This window comes from Dromiciops gliroides, chromosome 5 (genome assembly GCF_019393635.1).
Source record: "Dromiciops gliroides isolate mDroGli1 chromosome 5, mDroGli1.pri, whole genome shotgun sequence".
NCBI lineage: Eukaryota > Metazoa > Chordata > Mammalia > Microbiotheria > Microbiotheriidae > Dromiciops > Dromiciops gliroides.
The window spans coordinates 260,543,156-260,559,065 of record NC_057865.1 but is presented as its reverse complement, the minus strand read 5'-3'; the positions used below and the strand labels follow the sequence as shown (position 1 = coordinate 260,559,065).

At 34.8% G+C, this 15,910-nt stretch overlaps 1 protein-coding gene across 1 annotated transcript in view; it reads right to left on the bottom strand.

Annotated features, from left to right (window-relative positions):
- LRRIQ1 (leucine rich repeats and IQ motif containing 1) overlaps positions 1–15,910 on the bottom strand; it is a 264,352-nt gene that overhangs the window by 100,431 nt on the left and 148,011 nt on the right. Inside the window, exon 23 of the mRNA XM_043967714.1 lies at positions 11,875–11,976. Within this exon, the coding sequence (XP_043823649.1) occupies positions 11,875–11,976 (102 nt within the window). The remainder of the gene's footprint in view (positions 1–11,874; positions 11,977–15,910) is intronic.

Sequence of the window (15,910 nt, the reverse complement as noted above, 5' to 3'; positions counted from 1 at the left end):
CTTTTTGGATGTAAGTTCTCCAGAGCAGATTATACTTTTCAGGGCCATTGGGCAGCAGATTTTCCTCCCATGGTCTTCACCTGTATATCTTAAACTTGTCCTTGAATATTCTTTTATGTTCATCCAATATCATTTTGAATGATCTATGACAATGGAGATTGGGAAGAAGAGTGAAGAGGAACAAAAAAAAGGGTGGGAGGGGGGAACTATTTCAGCTGAATTCTGTGCAGTTCAAGGATGTTGGCATCAGTATAGTTACCTAAATTCACAAACACATGCAATCTCCATGCTGGGCATTGGGAGCATCAAAGACTTCAGACAGTGAACAAAACTCTAAACTGAAAGCACAACTTGCAAACCCTTCAAAAGCAATGAAAGGGAATTATCATAACATTATCACCTAGACAAGTCCCTTTCCAACATGCAGAAGCCCAAGCTCATCTCATTATGAACATAGGACCACAGAAAGGTGTTCCATATTTACTTGCTTTTTCTTTGGCAATCAACGCTAAGGAATGTTTTATTCTGCAAATGTTGAGGGAAGCGGTGTTATCATTGATGGACAGGAGGTTGGAAAATTAGGCACAGATTTTATTTTTAAGTTTTATTTTATAATAAGAAACTGGGCCATTAAAACTATGTAACTGAAGCTCTGGTGCGTGCACTAGAAGGCCCCTGCAGTCTTTTACAACTTCTCAGAGTGCCGCTGTTGTGAACTGGGTTTGCACTCTGCCAGAAGAGCAGCTCTGACCCATGGCGAGCACTCCTTCAGATCAACACTGCCTCGGGCTTTTCTGCTTTCTCCAAGAAGTCTTACATTTCAGGCATCAAGTTGAATTTCTTCTGGAGATGATTAACCCAAACCCATGACAGATTTTTTCCAAGATATCCAACTCCTTATGTTTATTTTATCCTGGCTCTTTTTTGGATGTACTGGACACAAGTAACCTACTCATTTTACATGTTAAAGGGCTGGTGGAGAGCCATTAATTCCTTAAAAAATGAGAAAATATTGCAATGCGCAGAAGAACTCTGTTGTGTGAGCTCACACCAGCTACAAAATTTGGATTTTTATGAGGCATGTTTCTTCTGTGCTAGGTTTTTTTTTTTAAATGCATTTCATCACATCTCAAGATAAGGATCTCATGCTTTCTGGAAATGCATTATAGTGTATTAAAAAACACAATGCTGGAAGGATCAATTGCTGTTTCCATAAGCACAGTTTGCAGGGGGTTTCAACTAAACCTAAAACTTGGCATACAGAATTTCAGCTAAGAGAAAAAAAAAAAGAGAGAAAAAAAAAGCAAAGGGCAATTCTTTTCCTTGTCCCCACCCAATCCCCATAATTCCTACCTTTTCCAAGATTTTCTTTTTAGATTGCGCAGAAATGATGGGTAAGGAAAGACTTCAGGTGCTTTCTTAAGTGTTTCAAAAGAGAAATTCTAAAGAAATTATTTTTGAAAATAGCTAAACAAATTAAACCTTTTATTAAGCATCACTAATGGAACCTTTCATTGGAACTTGAAGATTCTATGTTCTTATAAAAAAAGTACCTTGGACGCTTTCACTAGTTTTTGAGGCCAATGCGGTTCTCTTTGGAACTTTGTTTCTAGACATTATTACTTTGTTAATGGATAGTAAATTGTTATATATACATACATATATATATATATGTGTGTGTGTGTGTGTGTCTATGTATGTGTATAAAATGTATGCATATGTACAAATACATAATATTCACATAGAAACAGAAATGATAATTATGTTTAAAATTTCTATTATTGAAATTTTCCAACCTTTTTATAGCCAAACAAAAATGCAAAGCAATCAAGAATATTATAAATTTATAAAAAAATAAACATATTCTTAAAAGATACTAAATCTGTCTTACTTTTAATAAATTTACTGACAATGCTTAAAATTTGAAGAAAATAGCACCATACACAACATAAAAGCAGCTAAACTACAATACTATATAGTAGACTATATGTATCTAGATCACACAAATGGTTGGTATTTTCTGACCGTGGGTGCTTCATTGCTATGTGAAAATGACAGTTTTGAGAAACTCTGAATTTGGAAATTTACTCTTAGGCCTTAATAATTTTCATAGCACTAGATAGATTAGTTCATTAATTAATTTAATAAGTATTTTTTGTTCGATTCCTAAATACTTTAAGAGCACTTACTATATTTAGATAAATCTCCTGGGTAGTAAGAAAGATAGAAAATTTAGATAAGGCATGTGAACTACCTTTATGAAACTGACAATCTAGAAGCTTAAAGTAAAAAAAAATTTATATTACTTTAAAAGAGCTAGAAGTTATAAAGAAAAGATGATTTTAACTAATTTACAACTTATATTTAGTATGAGTTATTTTTATAAATAGGAAATTTTTTTTATAATAGAAGGATACAGGTACATAAAATAATAAAATACTGTTTAAATAAATCTAAAAGCATGTTTTCCTATCAAATTACAAAGCTAATTAAACATAGAAAAAAGAAAACCCACATATAAAAGAGTGATATTCATCATTCACTAGTTTAGGTTAATAAGTTCAGGACTGTTCATTTTGCTTAATCAAGGTTAAATAAATAAAAAAAATACATTTCTTCTTACAAATGCAAAAGAATACAAAATCTTCAAAAGCTCATTGTCTTGCACATAAATCTTGGAATGAATGAAAAAATATTATATTTCATTTTAAAATAGAGGATCCAAACAGTTGATTTTTATAATTTGATTTATTACTCAAACAAGTTGATACGTATCAGTTTCTTCTTGAATTCATATTTAGGTGGGCTACCTAAGTTCAAGACCTTACACATGGTAGGGGGAAGATGATTGACTGGCTGTCTAGTTCTACTTTAGACATATCTAGGACAAATATGGACATTAAATTTGTCCTGGTAAAATTTAGAGCAAAATGGATCATTCACTTGAACCTGAAACTCACTCGCTTAGATGGATTATTTCATTGCCACATGAAATGAATTTTTCATTAAAAATGTAATTAAAAGATAACTATAATGTATGTATAGAAATATATATATATTATATATATTCAGAGGCATCCATCTAATAATTAATGAACCTAGTAAGTGTAATTGCAAATAGCTATGTTATGATATTAAATTTTTCCTGGTAAAACTTAGAGCAGAACAGAGCTTGAACCTGAAACTCAGAGGGACATATGACATATAGGATGAAGGGAGACCAAATTGTTTACAGTCATGAAGTTTGGCAAGAACCACAATCTCAAGTAATAGAACAGTGTTACATTGTGAATCTATTTACCCATTTAGAGCTTGGTTAAAGATTTCCTTAATAATGTTATAAAATGCATTTTTCTATCAGTATTACACTTCCTATCCAAGACTTACAAAATATCAAATTCATAGGATTTAAAATAGGAAGGGGGGGGGCAGCTAGGTGTCACAGTGCATAAAGCACCAACCCTGGATTCAGGAGGACCTGAGTTAAAATCTGGCCTCAGACCCTTTACATTTACTAGCTCTGTGACCCTGAGCAAGTCACTTAACCATCACTGCCCCGCAAAAATAACAAAAAACAAAAAACAAAACCCCCCCAAAACCCTCCAAAAACAAAACAAAACAAAAACCTTTATTCTAAAGATGAGGAAATAGGTAGTAAATAGGATTCAATTCCAGATCTTCTGATGTCAAAGCTAGCACTCTTTTCATCATACCACAATGCTTTCCAATGTCAGCAATTTCTGGTATAGGAGTATGACATAAAATATCTTGAATATAACTGAGATGATTATAATTATACAGCAGTTATAAATCACTTTAAGATTGGTAAGCTCTTTACATACATTATCTCATTTGAATCTCACATAAACCTTAGGTATTATTATGAGTCCCATTTTCTAGAAGAGGAATCTATGTCTCAGAGAATCACAATTTAAAGTTAGAAGGGACTTGAGGGACCACAGAGTCTAACTCATACAACCCCCAAAAGAAATTCCACTGTAGCACACCCAATAAATGGGCAACCAGCTTCTTTTTGATGACCTTCAACTTGAGGAACAAAGCTCACAGCCAAGCAACTACTTTTAGCTCCGTATCACTGTATTTTTTCCCCTAAAATCCCTAGATCATTGTCAAACAAATGGATATTTGAAAAAGTGAAGTGACTTGCCCAAGGTTATAAGACAGTAAATGTCAAAGGTGGAATCTGAAACTAGGTTTTTCTGTCTCCAAGTCCAGCAAGTTATCCACTATATCACAGATTCCCAAACTTTATTTTTTATGGAGCTTTTAATGTCTATGGAACTTTTTCATGCTTCTAGGCCAAAAGAAATACCCAACAGTTTTATTTATTAAGTAGTGAGGTCAAAAATTAAAAAAAAAAAAAGATCCCATAGAGTCTCTTGTGAATTCACTGTGCCTCCCTGGGTACCATGGCACATAGTTTAGAATCCGTGGTGTAATACTCATATTTAATATTCTGTTACTCCCCATGCCTCAGTTTTCTCTTTTGGAAAATGAAACACTTGGACTAAATCTCTAATATTAATTTAGAATTCAACATGCATAGTCTAGGATAAGTAAACAAACATTGCAGCTTGAGTGAAAAATACAGCAATGAAGAATCAAAAAGAGACTTTCCTTCACTTGCTCGTGTGTAACTAGTCACCTGTCGATATACCAAAGTTATGAATATATGTAGTATTCATCTTGCTCAGGTTCAAACCTCACTATCAATAATGTGGAAAGTAGGCACGGTAGAATGACTGAGCCATTGGCATTAGAAGTTTTCATTTGATTTCTGAATTAACTGTACGTTTAAATTGAGACCATTCTAAGTTTTCAATGTAAAGTCACAGGAATTGAAAGGAAGAAAGTTTAGAAGTTGAAATTACATCAAAAGTGAATAGGTTGGGGCAGCTAGGTGGCACAGTGGGAAGAACATTGGACTTGGATTCAGGAGGACCTGAGCTCAAACCTGACCTCAGACACTTAACACTAGCTGGGTGACCCTGGGCAAGTCACTTAACCCCAATTGCCTCACCAAAAAAAAAAAAATGAATAGGTTATTGTTTGTTTAAAATATTGTTCTTTTTATTTATCCAAAGGTAATTATAGATATATACACATATAAGTTATAGTCTTTATATAGTCTATTAAATCATGTTTGCATATTCATATAAAAAGGGATATATACATACACACACACATATATACAGATATATATACATACATACACACATATATACACACACATACACAAATACACATACACATACATAGAAACAGACAGAAAGACAGAGAGAGAAAGAGAGAGAGAATAATTCCTGGACCAGTGATTAAATTGGTACAAAGGAACTATTTGGTTGAGGAAACTCCCTCTACCAATGGAGACTGACAACTATTCTGTAATTTATACTAGAGAGTTGCCAGACTAGTGAAAACTCCTCCAAGGGATAGATAGCCAGATAAAGAATTAAATTAAATAGCTCATATCAACAAAACACTTAAAATTTATAAATTTCCCTTTTCACAAAATTCCTATGAAGTAAATGGTATCAATTATTTCTATCTATCAGATGAAAAAAATAGATTAAGAAAAGGTACTTCTAAGTGTTTTGCCCATAATCCCCAAATCAGTAAGTGTAGAAGAGTCTGTGTTTAAATCCAAGTCTCCTGTTTTCATCTCTAATGCTCTCTATACTATACTACATTGCCTTTAACCTCAGATGCACCAGAGTCCTACTGACTTAAAATGAGTCTGGTTAAGCAATCCAAAGGTAAAGCACATGACAAGGGCACAAGGAAGTATTACTGACATTTTCAGTTTCTTTTTTATTTAATTTCAGCAAAAAATGAAGTAATTATTTCAGATACTACAGTTATCCCTTCCACATCATGACTTTCTCCAATGTAGATTCTATATATCACAGGTCAGGGAAGACACAGACAACACAGAAAAAGTATTTTTATCTAACATTAACCTACAAATAACCTATGACCAAATACTTAACCCCAAATTTTACAATAAGTACTGTAAATATCTCATAAAAGAAAAAGAAAAAATTCAGACTTCTTTTCTGGTATGAAGGGAGGGCCAAAACAATTTATGCAGATTTTCTGGATCATGGGGATGCCACATCTCTAACCTCTGCAATGCAGAAAGGATCACTGTATTTTTGTGTGTATGTGTGTGTGGGGCAATGAGGGGTAAGTGACTTGCTCAGGGTCGCACAGCTAGTTAAGTGTCAAGTGTCTGAGACCAGATATGAGCTCATGTCCTCCTGAATCCAGGACTGGTGCTTTATCCACTATGCCATCTAGCTGCCCCTGGGATCACTGTATTTTGAAGATCTTTTCTCCTTTTAATGATATGAAAAAAATGGTCTTATCCTCAGTGGGTTTTCTTTTCCATATACAAGACTTTAAAATGATAAATCAATCAGTCAAGAAGCATTTATTAAGAACCATAATATACTACATTTATTATTTCCTTAAGAACTCTTTGGCTGACTTGAAAATGTTCGCTATGATTGTACCGAATAACTAAATAAGAATTCTTAGAGACCATTATCTCTGGGCTCTTTTTTGTTGTTGTTTGTTTTTTTGCAGGGCAATGAGGGTTAAGTGACTTGCCCAGGGTCACACAGCTAGTAAGTGTCAAGTGTCTGAGGCCGGATTTGAACTCAGGTACTCCTGCATTCAAGGCCAGTGCTTTATCCACTGTGCTACCTAGCTGCCCCTTCCCTGGGCTCTTTCATCAACTGATATGGCATTTTCCACATAGGTAGTTAAGTACATATATGGCATCAGGAACCCCTTTTAATACTTTAAGTTGCAGAGAAAGTGCACCAGTAGAGAAGACAACCTCAACTAGGAGGTTCGTAATGAACATAAAGTCCAGTCTCTAATATGCTTCATAAAACTGCAATACAGGGGCAACTAGGTGGTGCAGTGGATAGAGCACCAGCCCTGGAGTCAGGAGTACCTGAGTTCAAATCTGGCCTCAGACACTTAACACTTACTAGCTGTGTGACCCTGGGCAAGTCACTTAACCCCAATTGCCTCACTTAAAAAAAAAAACAAAAAACAACAACTGCAAGACAACACCAGATTGGAGGTTCAAAGAAGAGTATTAAAGGAATAAATATTGAGCCAAAATTAGGGGTACAAAAGATACGAAATAAATCTTCATTTTTTTCTTAAGAACAACTGGGAGTGGTGGCGTGTGGGGACTTATCCCTACCCATAGTTACTGCGGCTTCATTCTGCCAAATAGAGATCTAAGAAGCTGCTTATCAATTGAAGACTAATATGCTTTATTTACTCATTATCATATATCTCACTTTGAAACACTTATGCTTTTATAATCTAATCTTAACTATAGTTGTTGTATGTATAATGCAGGTAAACCGATTGAAGGGACTTGGGGTCACATAGACTCTGGCCAAGTGCCCTAAAACCTTATGCTCTGACATGACAAAGCATTCCCCTTATTGGTTACTGAGCAAGGAAGAAGTTTCTAAAAGGAGAGATAATCCCCCATGAATGCTCTCTTTTTCCCATTTCCAGAATGTGTAGAATGGAACTTTTTCTCTGGGACTTCCTGTGAGGGGTGGGGGAGAGTGACTTCTCTCCGTGCCCTGCAGCCATGGATGCTGCTAACATATGGCAGGATGCACATGTGCTTCCTAGAGAAGACTCAGAACCTGGGTGCATCTCCTTCTTGTGTTCCCTTCCCCACACTTCAGAGGCTGGGTGATCCGACGGCATTTCTAGGTTGTCCATTCCCAGTCTGGGCAGCAACCTCATGAGTCTGAGAAGTTCTGGGTCCCATAATCAGAGATGACTAAAGTCAGAGGTTTTCTGTTACTACAAATTACCCTCCTTAGAGAGGAAAACCACAAAGGATGATAAGGTTGCCTTCCAGGTGAGAGACATCCATCTCAAAAATGTTCAGTTGTCTCCTCTACAAAGGCTTATGGCATTGTGTATACATGCTTACATGTGTGTATGTGCCACAAAATGCAATGCATGCATATATCACACATGTATGCACATATACACATATGTATATATTTCTGCTACAAGGTAAAAAGCTCATGAAGGCAAGAACACATACATACATATACTTTTTTTTTTTCTTTTGGTGTGGAGCAATGAGGATGAAGTGACTTGCCCAGGGTCACACAGCTAGTGTCAAGTGTCTGAGTCCAGATTTGAACTCAGGTCCTCCTGAATCCAGGGCCGGCACTCTGTCCACTGTGCAACCTAGCTGCCCCTTCATACATACATATACACGGACAAACACACACACACACACACACACACACACACACACATATATATATATATATAAATTTCTGTTACAAGGTAAAGTTCATGAAGGCCAGAACTTCATCTTAAAAGAGAAAATGAGACCATACTTATAATATCAGTAACTTTTATGCACATAATTAATACTAAGGAATGGCATTAAATCAATGCTGGGTAGTAGAAACAGGAAAGGCAACCTGTGATGGAAAATTGTGATTCAGGAGTCAAGAAAAATACAAAGATCCAAGAGTAGCAGTTGGCATCCGGAACTTACACTGGACTAACGCAGAACAAGGGGTAACAGAAGTAGCCAGCAGGCTTAGAAGACAGCCAAAGTTGAGAACAAGAAATCATCATCACCACCACCACCACCACCATCATCTAGCATTTATATAACATCACTACTATGTACCAGACACTTCTCCTAGATGATTTACGGTATTATCTCATTTGATCCACACAACGGCTCTGGGAGGCAGATGCTATCATCATCCCCATTTAATAGTTGAAAAAACCAAGGAAAATAGAGGTGATGAGACATGCCCCAGATCACACAGGTACTAAGTGTCTAAGGCAAAATGGAAGTCAGGTCTTTCTGACTCCAAGCTCTAGCTGCCTAGTTGTTCTAAAGTTGGGACCAGAAGTTGGAACAAGGGTATGGTCAAGAAAAAGAGACCCATGGGATAAAACAGAAAAAACTAATATTGAACCAGTAAGGCCCTTGTGCTATCTGCCTCTTTTTATAGGAAGAGCTTACCAAAACCTTGGTGTAAGCATGAGTCTACCCTGGGAGGCAGGTGTAGGTCAGCAGGTTACTCAGCTTTCTTCTGGTCAAAGGTCTACACCTGGCAGCCAGGCCCTGTCTGCTAGACCTTGACAAATGGTACATGTTTGTACTAATGAAGTACCAGAATCTTAATTCATCAGCTTTGGTACTACACCATGTGTCCTACATCTGGAGGTAGCTCTTTCATTTGTCAAAATTTCATGAAGAGGGCAGAGTGGAAGAATAACAACGTTCTCTTAGTAGCAGGCTGCTTTACAGAATATAGAACATAAGGGATGATTATTCATTCTTAGATCACTCAGCTGGGAAAAGTAAAGAATTGTTTTTTGACAGCTTTTATCAACATAATCTATAACTAAAGATAGACTAATGGATACAGAGATCATTTATCCCTCATAGTAAGCACATTTCTTTTTCCAAGACCCATGGATTCTCTTTTAACTATCTGGCTGTTGATATACACACAGGTATAAGGGAAAATTAGTAAATCATTACTTAAATAAACATTGTAGCATTTCAATACGCCCTAGGAAGTATCATGTAGAATATCTTAAAAATCATAGATTCAAGAATGTTAAATATTACAAATTATATTTGATTTTTAAAATTTTCACACAGAATCATCTTGAACCAAATGGAAATTATGAAAGACAGCATTCAAATAATACTATGGCTTAATTTAAACAAAACTGAGGAAATTTTAAGTTAGTGCTGCCAAACCATCCTTGGTTTCCCATTGCACCTAGATGTTGTTCCACATACTGTTCTGTAGACTACCTTCCCCAGTGGATATATGGCTAAAATGGATGTTGCAAGTGTTACTCTTAAATCAGACCTTCCTCACTTCTTCAGGAAGTATGTCCAATTGTTAATTTAATTTGCATTTTTCCAATCAAAAAAAAAAGCAAGCCTCCAAATACAACTGTTTTTGCAAAGCTCTTTCCTTCCAATTTTTTTTTCCAAATGCCTGTTAGTCTCTTGAAAATTTGGTAAGTACATAAAAGCTCCTCTGTGAAATTAATGAAATGCCAGATGCACTTGAGGTTGAAAAAAAAGTAAACCAAACACATTTCACATGGGGAAAGAATACAAGTACAAATATGTTGCCTTATATAATGAAGCATGCATGAAAATGTTCCCTCCATATATGGGTCACCTTATCCAATATCATTTTGGCTAATTCTACCATACACATACATACACAGATCCATATACATGTGTGTATTTTTCCACATACATACACACACCAAAGACAACACATACATGTGCATGTCTACTGTTCTAATTTGTAACAAATCTGCACATTCCTTGGAAACAGTCAAACAAAATTTCAGATATTGGAAAGGTCTTCTTCTATCTACTACTGAGACATGTTCCAGTTTAAAGGGGGCAAAAATGCTCTAATTGTCTCTCTTCCTAGGGCATCCCCTTTCCAAAGTAACAATCCTCCTACTTAACAGGTAACATCTGTGGAGTTGCTATTGATTTTAGTTAGAATTTCCGCTCTCTCCCCCATTTAAAGAAATAAAACTATAGCACTGAGAATACAGCAGGGAGATTAAGCTTGCTTAAAATTACAAGCCTTATTTTTATTGAAAAAGTATTTAAAGAGTTTACTAAAAAAACAAACTTTCATTCACATAGTAAAAACATTTTAAAAATTCACATTTCGTATCTAGCCCCTTTGATAGTAACTTTGATAGTTTTCTTGTGGCTGAAGTTTTATTAGCAGTAACTTAAAAAAATTAACATATGAAGAAATAGATACACAAGAAATGTTAGCACAATACCTCAATTGTAGTATTATGGAATAATAAAGATTTATAAAATAAAAAGTTCAAATGTTTATTAATAGTTCTTACATAATTCATAAAACTTAATTTAAAATTCTAAACATTTCATGTTATTCTAAATTTCTCTACTTGTTCACTCCTCTAAGAAAAGACAGGTAATACTATGAAAAGGTAGATTTTCATAGATATAGTTGTGAAACATCTATTTCATTGTTTTAGTTATATTTAGTAACACTTCAGTTCAATACCAGCAATCCATCCCTTTGTTTTTCAAATAGTAAAATGAGTAGTCTCTCTTCCAAACACTTTGATGTGTATTTAAAAATAATAATAATAGCTAATTTACATAATGCCTACTCTGTGCCAGGCACTGTGCAAATATTATCTTATTTGATCTTCACACCGACTCTGGGAGAGAGATGATATTAAATTATGCAAGGAGGGGATGCATGGGATTTTTCTAGTGAAAGTGAGGAAAGCATATTCGTGTATCCATTGAAAGATTTCAAACCCCAGTGGATAGTTCATAGAACATAATTAAATCTATACACAATGTATGCTCATTTCATATCATATATTCATTTCAGCTTTTAACCAGCCAGTCCTACCAAAATAGGCAAAAAAAAGAAAAGAAATAGAATAATCTTTATGCATTATAAGGATAAAGTTTTCAGGTATACATATATATGTATATATACACATATGCATAAGTAAATACACATACACACATACATATGCCACTTTAACTCTAGTACAAATGCAAAATACACTTCTGTAATAAGACAATTCATTTGTTGTTGTTTTAAAATTTTTGTTGAGTATTATTTTTTACTTTTACTCAATTACAGCTTGAATACTGTATTGAAATATTTCTTAACTACATGCAATTTTCAGTACTCTACTGAGAATTTTTTATTTATTTTAAAGCCATTTTTAATCTTTATGTTTGTAACATAATTGATAGGTGTGACTGACCCCTACCTTCAAAATACCCTTGTCTGGCATGGCCTGCTTTCTTTGCTGGCTTCACAGGGGGTTGTTTATTTCCATTATTTTTGAACAATGCCAGGCGCACAGCAGGGTCTAGACAAAAAGAAGTTAAAAGGCAAAGGTCACTTATGGCTCAATCATTCCCTGAAATAGCTCTTCTTGATTAAGTCATTTTGAAAAGTCGGAACCCTCCCTATCCCTGTCATGTATGTGAACAAAATAATGATGTTCTTTTTCTTCTAAATTATGTATATAAGAGAATGAAGAAAATCATATAGGATAATTTTTGTGATATACTTTTCACTTCTGTTTATAAACAAAAGGTGTCAATATTTTAAAATATCTAAGGGAAATCAATCTGACTATATTATTCTTATTTATAGGCATTATTCTTCCCTTTGCTGTTAAGATTCCCCTGTAGTATTGTGTATATGTTTCCATTTTTAAAAGTTGTGATGCCCCTGGTGAAACTGAAGAAAATGTAAATATGTTTTAGTTAGATATACCATCTATCTACTAATTTATTCATCTACTTTAGAACAGCTCCTATATCCCTTAGAATTTGGAGCTGTAAGTAGTAACCTTAGAGATCATAAAGCCACAATCTCTTATTTTAAAGATGAGAAAGTTAAAGGCCAGAAAGGACGTGATTTGTCCAAGGTCATATAGCTAAGTCAAGGGTAGAGCCAGATTCAAACCCAAGTCTTCTGTCAAGAGAAAAGCACTGGGATAAGATAGGAGAAAGGAGAATGGGGGGGGGGTGTGGGGTTAACAAGGCTGAAACTAAAATGAAGGGAATAGATTTGTTTTTTTCCTTGGTTTTTCTTCATCTGCTTTGCTATTGAGGATAAAGTTCATAGGTTAACACCGACATCCCAGTGTCCTTAAATAGTCTATATCAATTAACTGCATATAAAATGAAGAGGTTGAAAATAAGAGAAATAGGGATGGAGGGAAAATGTCCAGTTTCTAGGAATCATTGTGATGATTTATGAATTGATGATACAGAATCTAATGTTGGAGAAACTGGATTTGGTTGAAATGTTTTGGAGAAAATGGAGTTTATAGAAAAATAATATGAGGCTAGTGAAATGCTACAGAAAATAGTAAAGAAGTATTTGTGATGCCAAGTAGACTGGTTAACAATGTGATAATTTAGGGTACAAAAGGTTAGGGTTTTTGTTTTTATCTGCATTGCCTGGTAAGAAGTGAGAAGTGGTTAATTCTAAGTAGGAACTGTACTTAAAAATTTCAAAACAAAACATAACACAAATTCAATTTGTATAATAACTGTGATGATGGCTTACAATCATGATGCTAAAATACCTGGGAATTGGAGGGAGCTAATGCATAGAATTCCCAGGTATTTTTTGTTGTTGTTTGTTCATTTTTAAGATTTTAAATCAAAATCAATTTAAAGAGCTATTTGCTAATCTGATGCTCTTTCTGTGCTCCATCTGTAGATTTTTCCAATTATATAATATAGTCAGTTCAAAGATACATCTCTTTTGGGGTGGGCATTCTGACAGTGGACATGAAAATAATCAGTGTAGAGTGAAAATGGGTCTATTGGATTGATTTTGTTTTGTTTGTGTGTGTGTGGTTTTTTTGTTTGTTTGTTTTGGGTTTTTTTTTTTTTGGTGGGGCAATGGGGGTTAAGTGACTTGCCCAGGGTCACAAGTATCTGAGGCTGGATTTGAACTCAGATACTCCTGAATCCAGGGCAGGTTCTCTATCCACTGCGCCACCTAGCTGCTCCTGGATTGATTTTTAATGGACTAACTGACCAATTCAGTCTAACTAGCAAAAGCAGAAACAAACTCCTGCATGTTAAAATACTGAAATGATCAATTATTTGACTCAACTGATCAAAAAGAACAGTTGTTTTGATATTATATGTAAACTTAAGAGAGCACGTACTAACCAGATGTTGATAGAATGTAAAAAATCTGATTATTTCCCAAATCCTGATTTCGATTAATCTTTAAATAAGTTTATTTTTAGGGAGGTAAGTTTCTACACAACAGAGATATTACATTTCTTGAGATCAAGGAAAGTCTTTGTCACTATTTTCTATTTTTTGGTATTTGCTAAAGCAAATTTATTAAAATAAATTTATTAAAATAAATCATTTGAGGGTACCCCAGACAATGTGGAGGATCATGCTTCTTAGGCATATACTATGACTGATTAGAAATCTTCAATAGTATTATCTCATTGCTAACAAAAAAAGAGTCACTATTGACTCCTAATTAATAGAGCTAGAAAAGCACTGGCATACTTTCAAGTATGTCAGATGGTCAGGGGGCAACAATTCCTCTATTTTGTTTTGTACATGAAGCACAGTATTTAATTCTTGAAATCTGGGACCTGACATGTAAATTTTCACTTCATTTTCTAAAAGAATAAGAAAAACTATGTTCTAAAGGGCAGTGCTTTTGGTTCTTCTCAAAGAAGGTGACTAGGAGTCAAGAAAATTTAGCTTAAAGTCTTGACTTTGCCCCTAACTATCTGCGTGACCTTGAAAAATCACAGCATCTTCCTAACCTTGTTTTCTCATTTATTAAAATGAGGTGAGGCGGGGCAGCTAGGTGGCGCAGTAGATAAAGCACTAGCCCTGGATTCAGGAGGACCTGAATTCAAATCCGACCTCAGACACTTGACACTTACTAGCTGTGTGACCCTGGGCAAATCACTTAACCCTCATTGCCCCTCAAAAAACAAACAAAAATAAAAATAAAATGAGGGGACAGGGGTTTTATCCCTTTAGACTCTTAACATTCTATGAGTAGGAGTTTCTAATCATATCATCTCAATTTATTGAAAGCTTAAACACTGAAAAGGGTTAATCATAGGAAGAAGATAAAGATAACAGTCTGAATTCATTCTATTTGGAACAAAGTCTAAGCAACACCTACTCCTTTTCCTTCTTGAGAGTTGTATAAATTTCATTAACCATTTCAAGGTATAGTTTTAAATTTTTATTTCCAAAAAGCCTTTTAAAGAAACTCATGAACTTTTTTCATGTTCCTTGTAATTTAGATAGTTTGCACAAAATTATAATTAATTTATTTATATGCTCTTACTTGTTTCTTGTATGTTTATTTTATATCCCTTCACCACCCATTCCCCCCCCCCCACCTCCCACTTCCAGGTGAGGTCTTTGTAAGAACTTTGAAGTCAGGAATCATATCTTCTACCTTTATTGTCTTCATGACTGAAGAATCATAAAATGTCAGGGTAGGAATAAGATTGTACATAAATAGGAGATTAATAAGTTGTTGAATAAATAAATGACTTTAAGATTATATATTATAAGGGGGCAGCTAGGTGGTGCAGTAGATAGAGCACTGGCCCTGGAGTCAGGAGTACCTGAGTTCAAATCCGGCCTCAGACACTTAACACTTACTAGCTGTGTGACCCTGGGCAAGTCACTTAACCCCAATTGCCTCACTTAAAAAAAAAAAAAAGATTATATATTATATAAATTATCTTCGGATAAGCTAGCCTTTTCTTAATTTGTACATGTTCTTTAGAAATTTTACAATAGGCAACAACATATTTTGTAGAATTTAGATATTTTGAAGTAAAAACTGATCCATGTTATTTGCAAAATAATCAATACACGTTTTCCATTGAAAGTTGATTGGGAGTTTTGAAACCTGAAATCCACCTTTGAAGAAGAGAGAACTCTCCAAGGAAATGATGATCTTTTTAACTGTGAAACCAAAAAACTTGAAAATGTTCTCATAAAAGGTATAGTCTTGGGGGCTAGGTGGCGCAGTGGATAAAGCACTGGCCCTGGATTCAGGAGTACCTGAGTTCAAATCCGGCTTAAGACACTTGACACTCACTAGCTGTGTGACCCTGGGCAAGTCACTTAACCCTCATTGCCCCGCAAAAAAAAAAAAAAAAAGATATAGCCTTTTTGGATGCAATTTTTAGAAACTTTAAGGTATCACAAAAAGAAATAAATAATGGTGTTTTGGTCTTATAGTGGCCAACTAAATGCTAAATCTAGAATTGT